Genomic DNA, 20,403 nt, shown 5'->3' on the forward strand with positions numbered 1-20,403 from the left:
TCTGTTTGGCAGAGAAAATCAATTTTCCTGTCATTGATGATGTCATGGATGAGCAGTGCTTTGTTGTTTAAGGAGATATATTAGGGATATTAATGTTGCAGTGTTGATGTTGAGGTAAAGGGGGTGAGGGGAATGATGCTGTCAATACAGATGAGAGGTCTCAAAACATAACATGGCGTTTCTGAAATGTTGAAAAATTTGGAAACAGGTTTGACGCTCTTGCTTGACAGCAATCACTGTAGTTGTCTTCTTTGCTATATTCAGTGTGTAACTTACCATGCAGATCAGTGGGGTAAAGTAACGCCAACACAGTATGAAAATAAACCATGGCCTCTGTCCTGTCATCTCCTCAACTGCATCACAGATCCGTTCAGCACCTGAAGGATAAAACATAGTTAGTAATATAACAGTTTAGGATCCATGAATAAGTCTAAGAAGAATATTATTATTTTGGTTATCATACAAGGTGTAATGGTTTTGTATTGGGGGTTTTATTTGGATTATTTGTTATTTACTGTTTATTTGTGATCATACTAATTTGGCAGGAAGTAGGTAGCATGGGATATGGGCAGGGATTATAGTTTATATGAGCACCTGTTGTGAGTGGGGACGTCGTATTTTTTGTTGACCGTTACACTATTTTCAGCTTGATAACTGTGATTGCTTTAATCTATGAGTTTGGGCATGTCCCAATAAGTTGATCATCTTTTTTCTTTAAAAGTTGAAAGGCATTTTTCCGGTTTTCAGTGAATTTTTTGATTAGTGTGTCATTCAAACTATTAGGCCCAACCTCAGCCTCTGAACGAACCACAATAAGGTAAGCTTACGGTTGGCATTTATGGAAGGAATGCCAGTTGCATATTGACTGCTGTTCATTGGGGATAAGTGCCGGATTGATTGAGGATTGATTGACTATGCGCATCAACATAAATATGATTGCTCAATTACAAGACCTTGTGTTTGGATGGCGAATCATCAAAATTTCACGCCACGCCACTGTCACATCGTGTGACAAAAACTCACAATTTGAGTTAGTTTTAATCTCCAATGAGTCATCATGACACTCTCTGAATTTGATCCAAAATGGACAACTTCCTGTTGCGTAAATCTAATTGGTGGCGTCGACTTGATACACGTGTGTACCGAATTTCGTGAAGATCGGTTAAACCAGATGGAATTGCTGCATTTTAGGGGGGCGATGTTATGCCATTTTGCCACAACCATTTCTAATTACTCCAGAATAAGTACATTTTCATCAGGTCTGACGCACCTGTTGAAAATATGGACAAAGCTCTTTCATGGCCTCCTATCTAAACAGAAGATGTAAAAGCTCTTCAGGACAACAGCCTTTTCCTCAGAAGCTGATGTAACGCCATGGAAGGAATCAAATATTTGCATGAGCTAAATCTTCCTGCCAATATGTTGACAGTTATAAGAATATTGCCTTATAAACTCAGGGACAAATGGAGAAGTGTAGCTTGTGAGCTGCAGGAGAGGCGGCGTAACAGAGCCACGTTCAGTGACATCACAAATTTCCTGGAGAGACAAGTGAAAATTCTAACCGACCCAATGTTTGGCAACAGAATGCTTCAACAGTGACAATAAACAAAGTTTTGAACAAATTTCCGCAGTCTCGTTCTGGAATTAAAGTAAATAACTTTGCCACAACTGTAGCCCCTGTGGAAAACAAAACTCAACTTGGAACTAAAAGAAAGGAACATGTTCTAACTGAAAGAAGGATGTGTCTTTGTCGTGGAGGAGGACACATATTGGATGCATGTCCGGAGTTGGAGAAGAGACCTCACAAAGAGAAGATAGGCTTCTTGAGGGAAAAGGTTGTCTGTTTCGGCTGCTTGTGTATTGGACACATCAGTAACGAATGCAGAAAATGGATTTCCTGTGCAAAATGTGGTCTCCAACTTCCAAATATACTTTACATTCCTTCAAAAGAAAAGAGAAAAGACTCTCTGACCAAGCAGAGAGGATATTAGAGGGTTAGGGGTCAGCACCCTGGTCTAAGGTGGTCTTCATGGGGCTGGTGATCATGACTGTAAACTTCCTATTGTTCCTGTGCAAGTTAAGTCTAAGAAGGGCACCAAGATTCTTACCACCTATGCTTTCTTGGAAAGGCTAAGCATGGTTCAACACTTGCTGCAGAAAGTCACTGTTCTTTTGTTGCAGGCAGCAGAGTGGTACTTTCCATTTGTGAGTCTAATAACAGATACATAAACTGTGGTTCAAAGAATAGTTGCATTCTGGGAAAATATTTGCTTTCTTGGCAACAGTTACAGTAGGTGGAAAATGTATATGTCTCTCTTCTGTACTGTAAACAGGGATAAGAAGTTTTAAGGTTAAAGGTTTTCAAGGGCTCACCCAAACCCCAGGACCTGAAAACCAACCCATATGGGTATAACGCAGGTTCTGTTTAACATACGGTATGTGCATGAGTTAGGGCAGTTATTATTTCCCAATATACATGATCATTGCAATGTTTAAAACATGAATTATTGATGTGTAATTTTAGTTTCTTCCCATTGTGATGCAGTAGCTATTGCTACTTTCAGACATGCACTGAACTCTGGACGAAGTGCATGTATGAACGAAAATGTCTGAGTGAGGGCCTCTGAATTATCTGCGAACATTGTCCGCCTGGCCCCCTAGTATGAAGTGCGTAGAAATTCAGGAGAATTGGATGTGAATGCAAAACAGTAGATACTAATCAGGATTTACAGCTAGCGAGTGGGTGCGGTCAGGACATTATGAAAGGATAAAGTGTATCAGCAAGGAATAAAAGGTCCGAGAGGAAGAAGTCGGCGACAAAGATGTCCACTTGGAAAGAGAATGTGATTTGCAGGCCTTTGGTGATAAGAGTAGCGATAGCAAGAACCAAACAGAAAATGGCGCCATGGACATCTCGGTTTTAAGTACAGGTAAGTTTGAGTTTATGGTCTTTCAGACCAGACACTGAACCAAACAATACTTAATATCCTGGTAGTATAGGTCTGCTCTTTTTTCAAACCCCCAGCCACTGTTGTAACCTCACGTCTGGTTGGCCTCAGGTATTAGCATTTGGATATGTATTTGTTATGTTTAAATACTGACATCCATAGGGCTTTTGTTTACACATGTTATACATAGGTATCCATTCTTTCAGCAGCAGTGTGCCTGTTTATGACCATTGTCAGGCCTGTTGACCAAACGTGCTGCATAAAGACTGGGTGTTGGAGATAATTGCAGGATTAATAACACACCTGGAATACCAGATCTGAATTGAGTGGGAATATGTATAGGTATATACAGTATATACACATGTAACAAGTGCACACAAAGCCACGTTGATGGAAGTACTTATTAGCATTCTCACGAAGTGCAAGTTACACATATTCCTCAGGTGTAAGGGGTTTGATAAAAGTGTTAGTTGTAGTTTAGAGCAGTCAGTTAATAAAAAATATAATGGAATGCCATCCTTCTCTATTGTAATAGGAACGAGATCATCCCTTGGAGCAATAACAGGAATATGGCTTCCATCAATGGCATCAGCACACATAGCCACACCAGACACTTGAAAGTAGATCGGGGCATTAGAAAATGGCAAATACCCTTCTCATTGTCAAAGTTCTGTAAAACATTTGACCAGAACATATGTCTGATCAGTCCATGGCTTTGTCACTGTGCTGCTGGACATGGATCCACAACACTGCAGCTTTCTGCTTCTGGTGTAATATCCATGCATGATGTATAGCGGTTTTGTACTCCTTTCTGCTTGCCTGTATCTCGCTTTTGACTCTTTTGCTTGTAATATTGCTGTAAATGCAAAAATAAGCATTGCAACATTGTAAGTGATGTTGTCTCCCACCATCTTCGACGTATAGTAAACACTGTAGTTTCCACAGGAGGATTTATACGTCATGTCCTGCACATCCTGCTCTTCCCAATTCCTGAGAACCTCTCGCTACGTTGTGCATGTGTGAAAGGCAAACTCTGGAGAAAATCTGGACCCAATTCTCTGGAGTTCCTCCACAGAACATGTCTGATAAGGGGTTCAAACTCTGTGGCAAGGCATAGTCTCCACCACGTTCTAGCTTCACAAGGCTTCCTCATGGGACACCACGATCAAATCCTCCACACGTACCTCTGCTCCCACTCCAGCTTCAGCTCTCCAGCTGCCCCTCCCATTTCTGCTCCCGTCTCTCGCCCTCCTCAGTTCAGACACGTGAGCCACTTGTTCCATCTCTGGAACATTATGTTGGGAAATTAGGGAAGTGCAGAGCTTTTTTAGGCCTATGTTCCTTAGTTTTTGAACCTACACCTATGGAGGATGCTCTCAAAGGTGAGCTCCTAGCCATCGCTGTCAGCCTGTACAACTCATTCTCTCCGGAAATCACGGTGAGTCCATTCAGCTCCACCCTACCGCCTCAACTCTCAATCACATCGTTCTTGGTCTGATTGGTCCAAAGGAAAACCGGTGTCCCCACTGTCCCTTACTCTGTTTAAAGGTCTGCCTTATCTCCCTCTGAGTGCACAGCTGCCCCTCCCACTTAACCTCCAAAACTCTTGTCTGTTCTGTCAGAATATCACGATCTACAAGAGGTATTCAGCAAACAGAAAGGTCTCTCTCTGCCTCCACATCGCCCATATGATTGTGCAATCAACCTCCTCCCTGGTGCTTATCTTCCCTCAAGCTGGCCCCATAACCTGTCCAGACCTGAGAGAGAAGAAATGGAGAAGCACAGTAGTGAATCACTGGCTGCAGGTATTATTCGCCCCTGCTCCTCTCCTGTCTGTGCCGGATTTTTCTTTGTTTCTAAAAATGATAAGAATCTGCGCCCTTGCATCGATTACCGAGGTCTCAATACTGTTAAAAGTAAATATCCACTGCATCTCATCTCCTCGGCATTCGAGCCATTGCACAAAGCCACCATCTTCTCCAAGCTGGACCGCCACAACCTCTACTACCTGGTTCAAATTAATGAGGGACACGAGTGGAAAACCACTTTTAACACCCCACTTGTACACTGATTACCTGGTCAGGCCATTTGGCCTAATCAATGCCCCAGCGGTTTTCCAGGCACTGGTGAATGACATGCCGCAGGATTTCCTCAACCAGTCAGTGTTTGTCTATTTCTTTCGTACCTCGGAGGAACATGTGGTGCACGTCAGGCAGGTGCTGCAGAGACTTTTGGAGAACAAACTTTGCTGAAAAATGCCAATTCCATGTGGAGAGTCTCCTTCCTGGGTTACATTATTGAGCAGGGTCAGGTGAGAACAGAGCTGAAGTGGCGCTTCACCACGGCTCCTGTGCTCATCCATCCTGATCCAGAGAGGCAATCCATAGTGGAGCTGGATGCTTTTAACACAGGGGTGGGGGTCGTCCTCTCTCAGCACCCTCACCTACCGGCCCAGCTTCAGAAATGTCAAGCCAGATGACCTCTCCCGTCAGTTCTCCCCTGAAGAGGTCTTCATGGATCTTCTCTTCCCTCCTCATTGGTGGTGGCTGCACTCTTGTGGGAAATTGAGTCGGTGGTGAGAAAAGCTCTAATTACATACCCTGATCCTGTCTATGGTCCTGCTAACTTTTGTTTGTCCCTGACCCTGTTTGTTTCCCAGCACTGCAGTGGGCCTACAGGTCCCGGTTTTCCTGTCATCCTGGTGTGAGTCGGACCATCGCTCTCCTGTGTCGACACTACACCTACGCCTTTGTCACCGCTGTCCTGTATGTGCTCGCTCCAAGGATTCCCAGTACCTGGTCGACCCTTGTCCCACATTGCTTTGGACTTTGTAACCAGACTCCCTTCCAATTACTCACCATAGTGGATGGTTTCTCTAAAGCCTCTCATTTTGTAGCTCGGCCCAAGCTCCTATCTGCATTAGAGACCGCTGATCTCCTCATCAATCAAGTGTTCCACCTCCACGGCATTCCCCTGGATATAGTCTCTGATAGGGGTGTTCTCAGGACACCATCCTCAAACCAACGGTCAGTTGGACCGGGCAAATCAAGCCCTAGAAGCAGCTCTGCACTGTGTGGCCTTCCAGAGCTCAGTTTAGAACGGAAGCGTATTGCATTCACTTGAAAAAAACAAAAAAACAAAGCTTAAGTTTTTATTTTTTATTTTTTTAAATGAAAACTTATCTCGGAATTTCCGAGATAATTATCTCAGAAAAACATAACTTTTTTTTCAAGTGAATGCAATACTAGCTCTTTGGCTCTGTCTCCGTGTTTCTCTTGTCTGTGACACAGACTCTATCTGTGTCATCTCTCTGTATATATATATAGGAACCTCTATGTAGAGAATTATATAGTGAACTAATCGGTGAAAGGAAAAACGGTTTTGGACACTACTTCACGCATTCTCTCTGCACCAGTAAGTGTTTCATTGTCGCAGGATTATGATGTACAACAATAACAACTTCAGTCAGTGGAAATTCCCGCAATTAATTTTAAATATTTATTTTACACTTAGTATTTATAATTTAAGGGTAAAAGCACATTGAATGACCACATTTATATGTAGAAATAAATATAGATATAAACTTTGCTGCAGTTTGTGCTGTGATGCACTGCTCGTATTTATAGTGCACTATATAGGGTGTAAAAAATTTCACTCCCATAGCTTTTCCCCTCTATCTCTCTCTTTCTCTCTCATTGTCTCCCTCATTCTGCAGGTTATGGATCTCACACTACTCAATTATTATTTAATATCTTTTATTATTATTATTTTTATTACTGTTATTATTACATCCATAAATATGATTTTTATTATTGTAATCATTATTACAACCAGACTGTCAGAGCTTAAATATTACAAAATTGTTCCAGCCACCCCCTCTTTCTCTCTTAAGCGAGAGTGAAGGTTGGTGGTTTATTTCCCTCCATTTTGCATACGAAAGTGTCCATGCTGCACATAGATGTACTGTTTGAATGTGTGTGAATAGGTGAATGGCAAAAATGTACTGTATTGCCCTTTAAGTGGTCAACAAGACTCTTTTCCACCCAGCTCTCCTCCTCAATTTTCTCCACTCACTCTAAACGGTTGAGGCAAATGGCCGCCCACATTGAGTCTGGTTCTGCTACAGGTTTCTTCCAGTTAATGAGTTTTTTCTCTCCACACTCACCAATGCTTGCTCGTTGTGGGAACTGTTGGGTTTCCCTATAACTTTGTGGGGTCTCGACCTTACTACGTAAAGTGCATTGAGAATCTGTTTGGTGCTATGGTGTGTTTTGAATTTAACTTGAAAACTAAAGAACATACAGGACAACAGAACTTATACCACTTACCAAAGGCCCACCCAACAGCCACACACTCGACGAAAGACACAAATAACATGCATGCTCCATTAGCACCATAGTAATCAACCAGCTGGAACAGATAGACTCCTCCCTGGAGAACGGGGACATACATATAAAGTGTCACTTAAAATACTCCACTATAGCTGTGTCCCAATTCAGCGGCAGCATCCTTCGAAGGATGAGTGTAGACCATGAAGGCCAAACCTATATGTCATGGTCTTGTCTACAAACAATTTCCAATTGCATCACCAGCTTGTTGTGCCTGTACCTTGCTTGATTTATTTGGGTGGCTGTGGATTAGGGGCTGGAGCGGGTTGTTGTTTAAACGGAATTATCGGCGGTTCAATCCCTTTGCCATACTGATAGAAATAGTGCTGCCCATAAATGCACTCTATGAATGTTTGGGCGAATGGTAAAAAACTGTACTGTAAAGTGCGTTGAGAGGTCATCAAGACTAGAAAAGCTGTACATAAATTCAAACCATTTGGCTTACTGTTGTCGCCTAGCAACAGAGGTAAAGATGAAAGATGAGAAAGTTCTTTATTTGATTAAAAATCTGGAAAAACATGAAGCATTTATTTTTTTGTTTCTCTGGTATCAGCAGAGATGGCGATGATTAACCGCCAGTATCAGCATGTGATGTATCTCATGGTAAGAGGGGACCATGGCCAGGTGAAATAACCTGGTTAATCTGAATGCATTTAGCCATCAATGATGCTAACATTAGCTAATTAATGGTGGTTACTCAATGTCATTTCACTTTGACAACTGTATATTTCAAATAACCAGTGATGGAATGTTACTAAATACTTTAACTCATGTACTGCATCTAACTGCAAATTTATTGTATTTGTACTTTATGCAACTTCAACTCCACTTCATTTGAGATTCAAATGTACTTACTGTACCTACTGTGAAGCTAAAATTAGCTACTTAAGATTACAATTTCCATAACTTTCCTGTCCATTGAAAACTACCTATCTACAAATACATTGCTTTTAGAAAATGTTGAATTCATAAAGTATATAAAGTAGTTAAAATAGCTCAACTTTAAGTATCTAAAGACATAATTGTAACATTCACATGAAAACAGCAGTAATATTAATTAAAGACCCATATTAACAATCAAACATTGAGATGAACAATTTTACGACATGAGTACTTAAACTTTTTCTATTTTAAGTACATTTTGCTGCTATTACATACTTTTTTCAAGAATGCTTCGAAATGTGTAGTCTAATCGCACCACAATCTGTCTTTAAATGCAGCCTCTGAAGGAAGCAGCCACTGAATTGGGACACAGCTTATGAGAATTTCTTGAATGTTGTGTGGTTTGGGTAAGGTTACATCATTGAATAGTACCTGAGTGGTGAGAGGGATCTGTATGATGAAGCAGACAGAGCAGAAGAGAAGGAGGAATATTTCTCTTCGCCAGGGTCTGCGCATCGTTCCAGGGAACATGTCAATCACTGATGATGTTATTGTTTCCAAACCTGCAAACTGACATAGAAATAGACAGAAGGGAGAATACCTGAATAACAGATTGTTATGTCAAACATGCATAAAGTAGAGTCTCCTCCATGTTTCTCATTGAGGATGGTGCTCTTTTCTTTGAAAACCTCAAGCCTCTGTGAATACATGAGGTGACTAACCATAAAGCTCTGATTTAATTTCATCGATCCACAGCAAATATTCCAAGAAGAATTTTACTTAGTCAACATGCATGTTTCCAAACTACATTCTGCTGTTATGCACTGCCAACAGTACCATGACTCTTTTTATTTATTTTTTCAACTAAATTAATGATAATAATTATAAATGAAGATACTTCTGATACTAGATCAAAACAATAGTCTACTTGAAATAACATTGCAACCCACTTATTTATCAATACTTTTTTGTCGCATTATAGATGATCTAACAATAGCCTAACAGCTTATCCCATGGCAAGCATGTTCATACACATCAATAAAACCATTAGTTCCTCCTTGTGAGTGACATCCATTGTCTTCTACCTCAAGATGAAACTTCTGGGTATCAAACCTCTGCACACAGGTGTGCATAGGCTTGCTTTAGTTTCTTGAAAACCTGTCACTTCTCTTTCCAGATTCTCTTTAAGTTCTAACTTAGTAGTGGGAGGCTACAGGTATTTCAACTCTCTGGCCCTTTGCATATCTTGACATTGCGTGTAACCCTAATGACTCACACCATAGCAAGGTGCTATACACACCTTGACTCAAGGAGCTCCAACACCCCACCAGTTGGTGGGGGGGTTAAACGACCTGCATGTTTAACACAACAACTCTGAGGATAGGTGAAGATCCTCGAGAGATTAAATACCTGAAACCTCCCACAAGTTGTTATTTTTCTGTTAAAGACTTTTCATTAAAAAGACTCTTTAGTTTAAACTCTGCATCCTGGGTCCATCTGCCTCACCAACCCTGACACAAGTCTGTTAGAACTAAAGAAGCCTCTTGGACGACCAGTGTAACATCTTCAAGAAACACAAGCAAGTCCAGTTGCCTATGTACACATGTCCAATACTAGAAAACATTAGTCAGAGTTCTGTAATCCTCTAAATTGTTCCCCGATAAAAAAATGATAACCCACTGTGGTCTGCATGTGTGGGTTCGAATCCCATCTTTGTCGCAATAGTTTTTACTCTTTTTGCTGTTTCCACAGCCACTTGTCACCGTTGTTAGAACTCTCCTAACAGGAACAGTTTGACTTTCAGAAAATAAAGTTACCTCAAAACAGGAGGAAGTGGTTGCGTGGTCAAGGTGATGGACTGTTAATCCATTGTGCTCTGCGTTGAGCATCTAATTAATAAACAGCATTCTCTGTTTATTATCACACGTGTAGTTTTCTTCGATGATACTGCCAAACCCTAAAAGTCCCTAAACATCAACAGTGGTCATTGACCAACTCATTAAAGCAGTTAAAATATCTAACTGACTGATGGGGGTAATCCACTGAACATGGTGCAAAAAAGCTGTTTAACAATGCTGTAGCGTGTAAAGCCAATGCTGTTCAACTGTCACATGTTTACAGATATAAAGGCTTACCATAAGGTAAGGCGCTCCAGATGGAGTATTACCGTACCACACGAGTGTGCCGTATGTTTTGGTACTCTATATTCCCCTCTATACACGTGCACACATCAAAGTAGGCTTGAGCACCTGCCCTCTTTTTTCCTTGAGAGAAAGTGCCCTTTTTCTGGGGTGCTAATTTTGTTATAATTTTTTTTTTAAATAGATGAATGTTATACTCCTATTCGTGCACAGCTACCTTGTCAACAAATATATTGATTAAATAAAAAATCTATGTATCAGGTCGTCTCTACCCTTCCTCCCTCCAAGTCTCCAGCACAGGGCTGAGCACTAGAGCTGGGGTATTGGGGTGTGTTTATCATCCTCAATCACAAGGGATGGTAGAAAGGGTTAACAGAACCCTCAAAGCTAAGTTAAACAATATCTGTGCTGGCACAAAGCTAAACTGGGTAGATGATCTACCACTTGCACTAATGAGCTATTGCATGTAAACTAACATTTAAACCTGCATGAAATGCCTACAGGTCGACCTATGCTTGCGCCGAATTTAAGGGGCCCATACAAAGGACCCCCGCTTGAACAAATGCAGATGAAGCTGAAAACTAACTGCCATACAAAAGCTATTTATCTTCAGGAGAGGAGCAGAGTCCCACAGCCCGGAGAGCCTGGTTCTGCCAGGGGACGAGATCTTCATTAAGGAAGTAGCACCAACCAAGACGGAAAGGTCCATGTAAGGTGGTCCGAGCAACGCCCAAGGCCATCCAAGTGGAAGGAAGCACTATGTGGTACCATCTGAACCATTGCACCAAAGCCAGCCAGTGGCAACACAGTAGAAGGATGAACAGGATGCCATAGATTCACCTTCTAATGGAGAAGACGTTTGACAAAACATCATCCCGGAGCTGAGGGTGCAGCTGACTGATTGCAACGGGGCTGTCACTTTGGATATGTGGACAGATGATTTCCATAAAATAGGTTATCTTTTTGTCACTCTGCATTACATTAACAACAAGTGGGAGCTGACTGAGCGAGTGCTTTGCACTTCAGAATGGGACAGTGCATTACGCAAAACCGCAGATAACCTCAGACCAGCTATAATCCAAGCACTGCGTAAATACAATCTTGGTGAGTTTTTCTCGAAACTGGTGTATGTGACTGACAGAGGTGTAAACATAGTGACGGCCCTCCGCTCTGTTACTAGACTTAGTTGCACCGCACACATTTTGAACACAGTGCTTCATACCACGCTTGGAAAGCCCGCAGAAGATGATGTCTTTGGCGAAGAGGTATCTGCCCTTATCGACTCTGCAAAGTTGCTTGTCACTTACTTTAAGCAGACCAACCTACAGAATCGTCTGAAAAAACCACTGAAAGCTTCCGTGGAAACATGCTGGAACTCGCTACATTCAATGCTGGACTCTATCAGCAGCCAATATGAGGACATTCGTGCTCTTCTGGAGGAGCGAGGAGAAGAAAATCGCCTGACCAGCTTAAGCACAGAGACTTTGGGTGACATTGTTACATTTCTTTTACGATTTAAGGAAGCTACCAAGGTCTTAGAGCCATCCAAAACCCCGATCATTCACATGACCGCTGTGTGGTTGCAGCGCCTCAGGCATCACCTGCAACCATCATCCACTGACAGCTTGACACTGTCAACGCTGAAAGAAAACCCCCTGAAAATTCTGACTGAGAAGATCAAGCTGCATCTCCTCCATAAGCTTGCAATGTTTTTACATCCCAAACTGAAAATCCTGAGGCTGCTTCCAGACCAGGGTGATGTGATGAGCGTTTACAGTGAAGCAAGATGTCTTGTTGAAGGTATTATTACAATATGACTGCATAATATAGCCTAATAATAATATTTGTCAGTCTCGCAACGTATTTAACTGCCAAATGCTTCATTTGGAATGCATATTAAAAATGCCATAAATTGGGCTATTATTTCTTTCCTGCAGTGTGCAGAATGTGAGTTTGCGCTTTCTGCTCTAAAACATAACCCTTAATGTTTTCGCCCTCCTCTCGTTCATACTCTTTTGAAATCTGACTTTCCTCTTAAATTAGCATTGATATTACATTTCTTTTACTATTCTCAAGAAATCAAAGTGAAAAGTGGAAGCCCCCTGCAATGTACCATGGGGCCGAGCATACCACCACCGGTGAAGAGACCCCGTCCCCTATCAACAGATAAGGACTTGCTCTAGCGATGAAAGTTTGCTGCCGACGGATGAGGTGGCATCCTACATGGATTTCAAAACACCCAAGGAGGATCCTGTCAATGTTTTGTGTTAGTGGAAGGAGCACTCGACAATGTTTCCTAACCTGGCAGTGATCGCACGGAATGTGCTCGCCATCCCGGCTTCGGGTGCAGCCAGCGAAAGAGACTTTTCCATGGCTGGGTTTGTGATACAAGAACATGGAACCCAGCTTAAACCAGGGACTGTTGATGATATTCTGTTTTTTGCACAGCAACCTCAAGCTCAAGGATAATTAAATGTCAGCACGAGCACAGTGAGTACAATAATTGGTGTTTTATTCTGCCAAAGAGGCAAGTTTGTTCTAATGGCACAATATTGACTGTATTGTATTTCTGCACAGCAACCTCATTCTCAAGAGCAATGACACGTCAGTATGAGAATAGTGAATAGCAACAAAGTTTTAAATGTCACAAGTAAAAATAAAGCGTTTTGAAGTGAGTGACTGTTTAGCCTCTGTGTTTAAAAACAGGTGAGTCGCGGGTCTAATTTTAATGAGTCTGGGCGGGTCCAGATTTGAGTTAGAGGTAACTGCGGGTAACGGGTCGGTTCTGGTACTGAGTTTTGCAGGTGCGGGTGGGTGCGGGATTGCAAAACTGGACCCGTGCAGGGACTCTGCCCCAGTGTTTTTTGGTTTATGGATTTTTGGACTATGCCTTATTTTGTAAGAACTCTACCTTAATTAAAAGGACACTTTTGGTTATACTTTTGCCTCTGCATTTTTGGGTCCACCTGCTTCCATAAAACTTGACAGGGTCCCAGTTACCAACATGACAATAGAGCTACAATCCGAGCATGATTAAAAACCCAATCAAATACAGTGGGGTCCCAAATTCTGCTATCCCATTAAAGTAAGAAATCTTCATCTTACTACTGTGTCGAGCCCCAACATTATGAGCATGATGAAGAAGCAGACAGCCCACAACTGAGGCAGTGGCATCATGGCCAAAGCCTGAGGAAATGCAATGAACGCCAGCCCAGGTCCTTAGAGAAAATAAATAAAATATTAGTTGTCATCCTCTCCACTGCCTCATTTTTTTATCTATCCCCATTTGTAATGAATATGGGAGGATAGTTAAATTCATGTTTAGCACAGACAGTAGCGTCAAGGTTTAAATCATACCTGAATTGACAACCATGTTGATGGGAATTCCCTGAGCCTGAGCCATGAAACCCAGAGCTGAGAAGACAGCAAACCCAGCAATGAAGCTGGTGCAACTGTTGATCACACACAACCACAAACTGTCCCTGCACACACACACACACACACACACACACACACACACACACACACACACACACACACACACACACACACACACACACACACACACACACACACACACACACACACACACACACACACACACACACACACACACACACCTTATCATACAGTGGAAAAGGGAGCAAGAACATAAATTCACTCTGTCCTTAAAAATAACCCAATCTGTCCTGCTGTTGAATCTCACATTGTGGTAAAGTGACATACATAAAGATAATTAAAAAACATAAAGAGCTGATTTATGTTATTCTGCATTGATCGATTTTTCTCTCCAGTATTGTTAAGATATAATCCACAAGTTCTTATTTCTTCTAGCATCTTTTGCATGTATTTGACATCAGCAGTAGAAACAGATTGGAGTCAAACTGGGGCCTAACTGCTGAAAGAAATTACACACGTGATTTACTCCCTAAAAAGAAAACATCGATGACATCAGTGCAATGTTTTAGCTTCCTGTTTTATTTAGAAATTATGTCCCTTGTGGGTCTGTAGCTTAAAGGGATAGTTCTCCTAGAAATGAAAATTCCCTCATTATCTACTCACCACTGTGCCGATGGAAAGGTGGGTGAAGTGTCAGAGTCCACAAAACAGTCTCAGGGTAAAGAGTGTCAGATCAGAATTCAATACAACTGGAGACCAAATCTTCAGACGTAATAAAACCACAGAAAAAACATACCTTGCACCCACACTGCTCGTGTGTCATCCAAGTGTCCACAAGCCCTGACAACAAGGTAATTTACACGGTGTTTTAAGCCTAAAAGTCGACCAGAAGTGGCTAAGCTACCGGCTGTTAGCATGTCTCGTTTCTAGTCCAATATGAATGTCAGGGCTTGCGGACACTTGGATGACATACAAGCAGTATGGATGCAAGGTATGTTTTTTCTGTGGTTTTATTACGTCTGAAGATTTGGTCACCCTTTATTTCAGTTGTATTGGACTCTGCACCCCTGAGACTCCTAAAGTGTTTTGTGGATTCAAACACTTCACCAAGCCCTCCATCGGCATAGTGGTGAGTAGATAATAAGTGAATTTTCAAGTGAACTATCCCTTTAACTTCCTGTCTTTGTCCTCTTTCCTTGGACTTTTCAGTCACGTTTTCTAGCCTTATCTTACTTCCTAGTGTTAATTAGTATTTTTGGTTCTTTTTAATTCGTTTTTTGGACCACCCTTTGCTTTTGGTACCTTTTGTTTAATAATATTTTCTATTTGCTGTTATTAAAGGACTACTTCAGATTTACCTTCCTGGCTCCTGTGTTTGGGTCCTTCAGCTTTTCCATGCATGACATACTGATCACATGGTTTACCTGTAACAGTTGTTCTCTACTTTGTTGTAGCTGCCCAGAGTGATTAAGGTCCCTGATGCAACACCATAGGAGAAGAGGACCTGAGCGCAGGCTTCCATCCACACCTGATTAACAAAAGTGAAAAACCATGTGTAATAAGGTCATCGTTGTGTCAGAGAAACTGCTCTTACATATACATTCATTTTTCCTCTACAACAGACTAAATTAATTCACTTTTAAAAACATTTCAGGCACATAGCATCACGTTATGTTTTCACAAATGCCACCAGTCAAACATAAAACTTCATGATTTATCTAAGGTGTCTCACCTGAAGGTCTGCCAGACGAGAAGGTTCTGGATAAAGGTAAAAGACCACACCCTGCCAGGCTCCTGGTAGTGTCAACCCCCTGACCAGCAGAATGACCAACATTACATAGGGGAACACTGCCGTGACATACACCACCTGAAATTTCAGTGGATAGATAAAATACTTCTGTGTCAGGTTACAGAAGAATTGCGCCTATGCTCCTGATAGTGTTAAGCTGGTCATACACTGTACAATATTAGAAATGCTTCTGTCAAATTCCAACTCACTCTGTACGAGTAAATACTGTATGGTCCAATCGTCTGCCACAACCTGACTGCTCACACTGTACGTGTAAAATGCCCTTGTGCAAAGCTACAGAGCCCTTCTGGTGACATTTTGGGAAAAAAACATTACATGTCCACGAAATAACGGGAATGGGAACTAGAGAATAGGTTGTGCACCGTACACTGACTCTGATTGAGGCTACACTTTGGTGTAAACGTTTGCAATAACTTGTCAATAAAAACATAGGGCTCTATTCTCGTGCGCCATGGCGCATTGTGCAAAGTGCAGTAAAATGTCCAGAGCGTGACTGTGTGCGTGGGTGACAGGATGCGTCTGGTGCATCTGGAAACAGTGTTATGGGTGTGTTAAGCGTTGACAAAAGTAGACATACTGTGGTGTTATACTTTCATCCTCCCCTATGATAGGATCTGAAGCCAGCTAAAGAGAACAATAGAGGGGCCTACATGAAACCCCAGAAGCCTGAGCCAGAGTTTTCAGCAGTTGGTTAAATTGCTCCAGAATTCCTTTGTTGACCCCCAGAGGTGCAAACCTCTGTTTGAATTCCAATTCTGGCCTCTCATTGTCTGAGAGCCAACAGACTCTCCGTGACTCCCCAGGAGCTGCCTGTAAGGCCACACGTGATAAAAGAGTCCCTGCTCTGCAGCTCCGCGGTTTGTCCTGTGCGCTGCTGTTGCTACAAGGACATTTCCAAGTTGTTCCGTATGACCTGGTCACTAAAAGGGAGCAAACCCGCAAACGTTTGTTTTACTTTCAGTTTTGTTTTTACCTTTCCTTCGTTTTTAGTTAACCTTTTATTTTATTTAGACCTAGGCCACACGTCTTGCACAGCAGGTCATCGCCGCCATTCCAGGGACGAGATAATGGCCCCTGCCTGATTTCAGCTACGGACCGCGCTGATAACGCACGGACGAACTGCGGAGCACCACCATGTGAAAGGCTTATGTCTGGGCAGAGACTAGTTAATAGTAAGGTTTGTTTTGAATGCAATTTTGTGTCGGACTACTGGATCCTCGTTGTTGCTGTGTATTAACTGTGTTATTGCGCGGTGTATAGAGTCCGCACTTTTACGCAGCGATGGGGCACTGTAAGACACAGCACTGTTAGAGCAATAGCGGGTATTTTACGTGTTGGAAGACCAGTACCCAGCTGGACGAATCTCAGATCGCCCGCCTGGTTACCGTGTGGTAAAATAACCGCCTATTGTCCATGGCATTGATATAGATCTCCTCTTTATATTTGTGTGTTTGATGTTTCTTTCTTCTCTCTCTCTCTCTCTTTCTCTCCTAACCCGCTTGCACACACACATTCAGACGCATGTATACACACACACTGACACCAGACACTGTGACCAAGCCGCTTTGTTCATCCATCGCGATTTCTGTGACTAGAGCCACGTGTTATGTCACATTGTCTTTTGTTCTTGATTTTTTCTTTGTTTAAATAAGCTGCCATATTGAATTTGGCAATACGACATAAACCAGCGTGACCTTGTGTGCCATCTTTAGCCCCCATCCTCTCTCACACACACACACACTATGTGTGTTATCATTAGTGTAGTAGCTTGTGTTGGTAGTGTCTTTAGTACAGTAGACATTTGTTGAATTTAGTATTATTGATGTTACTGTTTTTTAAGAAATTCTGTTTGTAATTAAAGAGCAAGTGTTTGATTATTCGTGCATACTTGTGTGAATACAGCTGGATTGTGACAGTCAGTGCTCGGATTCAAACCGTCACTGTTCAAAAATATTGATATTGCATATTGATATTGTAAATTGAACTTTTCAAATTGAGATTGATTTTTACAGTTTGACTATTGGTCCCTGACACCAGGGTGGTGCCCAGTCTTTATTCATTTTAATTAATAATATAATATTTGATTATTATTAATAATTAGCCAATTATCAAATCCGCTTCTTCCTGTGCACAACATTTATATGTAGGTTTATCCTATGATAATAAATATCTATTTGGAATGGGGGATAGATTGTTTACAGATTTAATTTTTTACAGACCCCCTCTCTCTCTGAGACTTGAGCAGTCAGCCCTTACCAAAATGACTCTACACTGTTGCATGGTGCACACACTCCTTAAAAGGGAAGGATAAGGGAAGTTTAATACAATGTTTGGTTAATCCTCTCTGCTAACACACTGAGTACATCTCAATCTCTCAATTTCGTCATGGTAACAGATGTGCCAGGTACATCCTGTCACCAGTTTGCCAAATGTGCACAGTCATGGTCCCTGCGCACTGGACACTTCACTGTGCTTTGCGTGGTGCGCCGTGGCGCATAAGGATAGGGACCTATGTTTTTATTGACTTGTAATTGCAAACATTTCCACCATAGTGTGGCCTCAATCAGAGTCAGTGTGTACAGTACGTGTCAAACTCAAATCCAAGAGGCTTCATAGTGTGATTAAGTGAAACATTTCATCTCTTATTCAAGCGGCTTCTTCAATCCAGTTTGTTGTCACTGTGTCTGTCACTTTGCGGCGGTGCGGGCAGGAAAAAAGGCACAGAGATTAAGGAATCGACTCGTGGATGTTTCAACTGTGAGAGACGATGAAGTCGGCCGACCAAAATTTCGGACATGTCAGAAATTTATCGCGTCCGTCGGTCGGTCCTGAGCAATAAATCACTGCTCGCTCCCCCCTGTACACTGCACAGCAAACGATGTATAACAAAGCTGAAGATTGTACGACTCTTTTTAGAGTCATACGTCTCAGAAATCGGGGGAAAAACCAGGCTTAAATCGGACAGTGTATGCCCAGCTTTAGGCCCTGTCCCAATTCCTCTCCCTTGGCCCAACCCCTAGATATGAAGTGCCCTTTGCTGTGAATGTCCCCTCCAGACGGAGCCACAAGGGGAGGACCAGAAAATATGTACTCTGTATGAATGTGTATGAATATTTGGCTTAGTTATTGCCTATAATATGGATAAATATCCGTTTGGATACAGAGAATGAGATAAACCCTAAGTAGTGAAATGGGCCCTAACCCTTAGCCTAGAAAAAGGTATGTATGTAAATGTAACATAAATATAATAATAAATCAACATCTCAATACTCAAGAAGCATGACGTTTCCCTGATAACTGGATACAAAAAAGGTCTCCATTTCATACACCTAACAACATTTCCACCAAAAGTCGCACATAACAGACCTTTCCTGTGGAGCGGACACCTTTCCAAATGCAGAAGTAACAGGCCACCCAGCAGGCCAGGAGACACAGCAACAACTCCCATTTCACTGTGCCAACCTCGTCTATTCCTCCAGACATGGACAACACTCCTCTCCTGGGGACACCAGACAGACTGGTGGTTACACATGTGTTGAATCACTGTCTTCCAGAAGTACAGAGTATACTTTACACATGTAATCCATTACTGCCACCCTACATAATATATAATGAGCTTAGTGTGACATTAGACTCACTCCCAGAACTCAGAGGCCGAAGACTTGGTGAGATTTTCAGACGTCCAATTTACTGAAAGGTTGCCACTGTGTACTGCAGTCCAGTTTGCAGATGTGAGGTCCACACATCTGTCTGTTGAAAGGAAAACAAATAATTATGTTCATTAAAATTAAAATGTATGAAGTTGTGCATACATAGGACTCATCATTCCTTTGTACATCTGGGCAAACATGAAGCTGAACCCCACTCCACCCATTTTCCACCTTTAATTTAACAACAACAATGTTTTATTCGGCATCCTGTCCATTGGGACCAAGAAACAAAAAGATTGTGATAGTTTTGCAGAAAATAAAGAAGTCAAACATTCGGGTCGATGTCAAGCAGATCACTACTGCCCAGCGCTAAAGTGTAGCCAGAAAGGGTGGAGGGGCAGGGGGGTCAAATAACTCTGTTTGAAGAGAAAGTTGTATTTCATGTGATGTTGTCACAGGGGTAAATGGTCTGTATTTATAAAGCACTTTTCTGGTCCTGATGACCACTCAAAGCGCTTTACAGTTTTACATTCACTCAATCACACAAGCATTCATATAGTGCATCTATGTGCAGCACTTTCTCTATGAGAAGGGGCAACAGCCGCTGGGGTATTGGGATCATGTGAGAGAGACTCTGATTGCATAAAAGAGAGCAATGAAGGTAAAGGAATTATTTTGTATTTGGGTGTAGTGGACATTCTCAGCCTTAGCCAACATTGAACCAGGATGTTCAGGATAAGGACAAACAGATCCTATTACCTGCAGGACAAATTGATCCTATTACTGATATTGAAGTTTATTCAAATGGAACTGGTCGAAGGAGATCAACAAGCAATGATGCCCAGAACCCATGTTCAACTCATTAACAGTGCTTCCCCTCTCTAGAGGGGAATGTCACCAAAATAGAGATATTACAAACATATGTCATAAAACCACATTCCATTATGTACTGAAACCCTGTTTATTTTATATCTGAAACAACATGACAATAATATTTCTTTCTAATTGCTTTCAGGTAATTTGACAGGATTCCTACACAGAACTTAATAGAAGCTAAATGGAGAATTTAGAAGCCATTTACCATATAAATGCAAACAATAAACTGAGACTAGTAATGTAATATTTTATTTCTCTTGTGATTATGGTGGCAGCTAATCGTGGATCGTAATGGTGGACTGGGGATCC

The 20,403-nt window shown here is 41.8% G+C and overlaps 1 protein-coding gene across 1 annotated transcript in view; it reads right to left on the reverse strand.

Annotated features, from left to right (window-relative positions):
* LOC117766885 (sodium- and chloride-dependent GABA transporter 2-like) overlaps window positions 1-20,403 on the reverse strand; it is a 30,748-nt gene that overhangs the window by 1,682 nt on the left and 8,663 nt on the right. Inside the window, exons 4-12 of the mRNA XM_034594304.1 lie at window positions 19,207-19,318; window positions 18,935-19,067; window positions 15,491-15,625; window positions 15,183-15,286; window positions 13,717-13,811; window positions 13,465-13,577; window positions 8,651-8,788; window positions 7,277-7,379; window positions 277-377 (exon numbers count right to left, since the gene is read on the reverse strand). Coding sequence (XP_034450195.1) covers window positions 277-377; window positions 7,277-7,379; window positions 8,651-8,788; window positions 13,465-13,577; window positions 13,717-13,811; window positions 15,183-15,286; window positions 15,491-15,625; window positions 18,935-19,067; window positions 19,207-19,318 — 1,034 coding nt within the window. The remainder of the gene's footprint in view (window positions 1-276; window positions 378-7,276; window positions 7,380-8,650; window positions 8,789-13,464; window positions 13,578-13,716; window positions 13,812-15,182; window positions 15,287-15,490; window positions 15,626-18,934; window positions 19,068-19,206; window positions 19,319-20,403) is intronic.

This window comes from Hippoglossus hippoglossus, chromosome 8 (assembly GCF_009819705.1).
Source record: "Hippoglossus hippoglossus isolate fHipHip1 chromosome 8, fHipHip1.pri, whole genome shotgun sequence".
Lineage (NCBI taxonomy): Eukaryota > Metazoa > Chordata > Actinopteri > Pleuronectiformes > Pleuronectidae > Hippoglossus > Hippoglossus hippoglossus.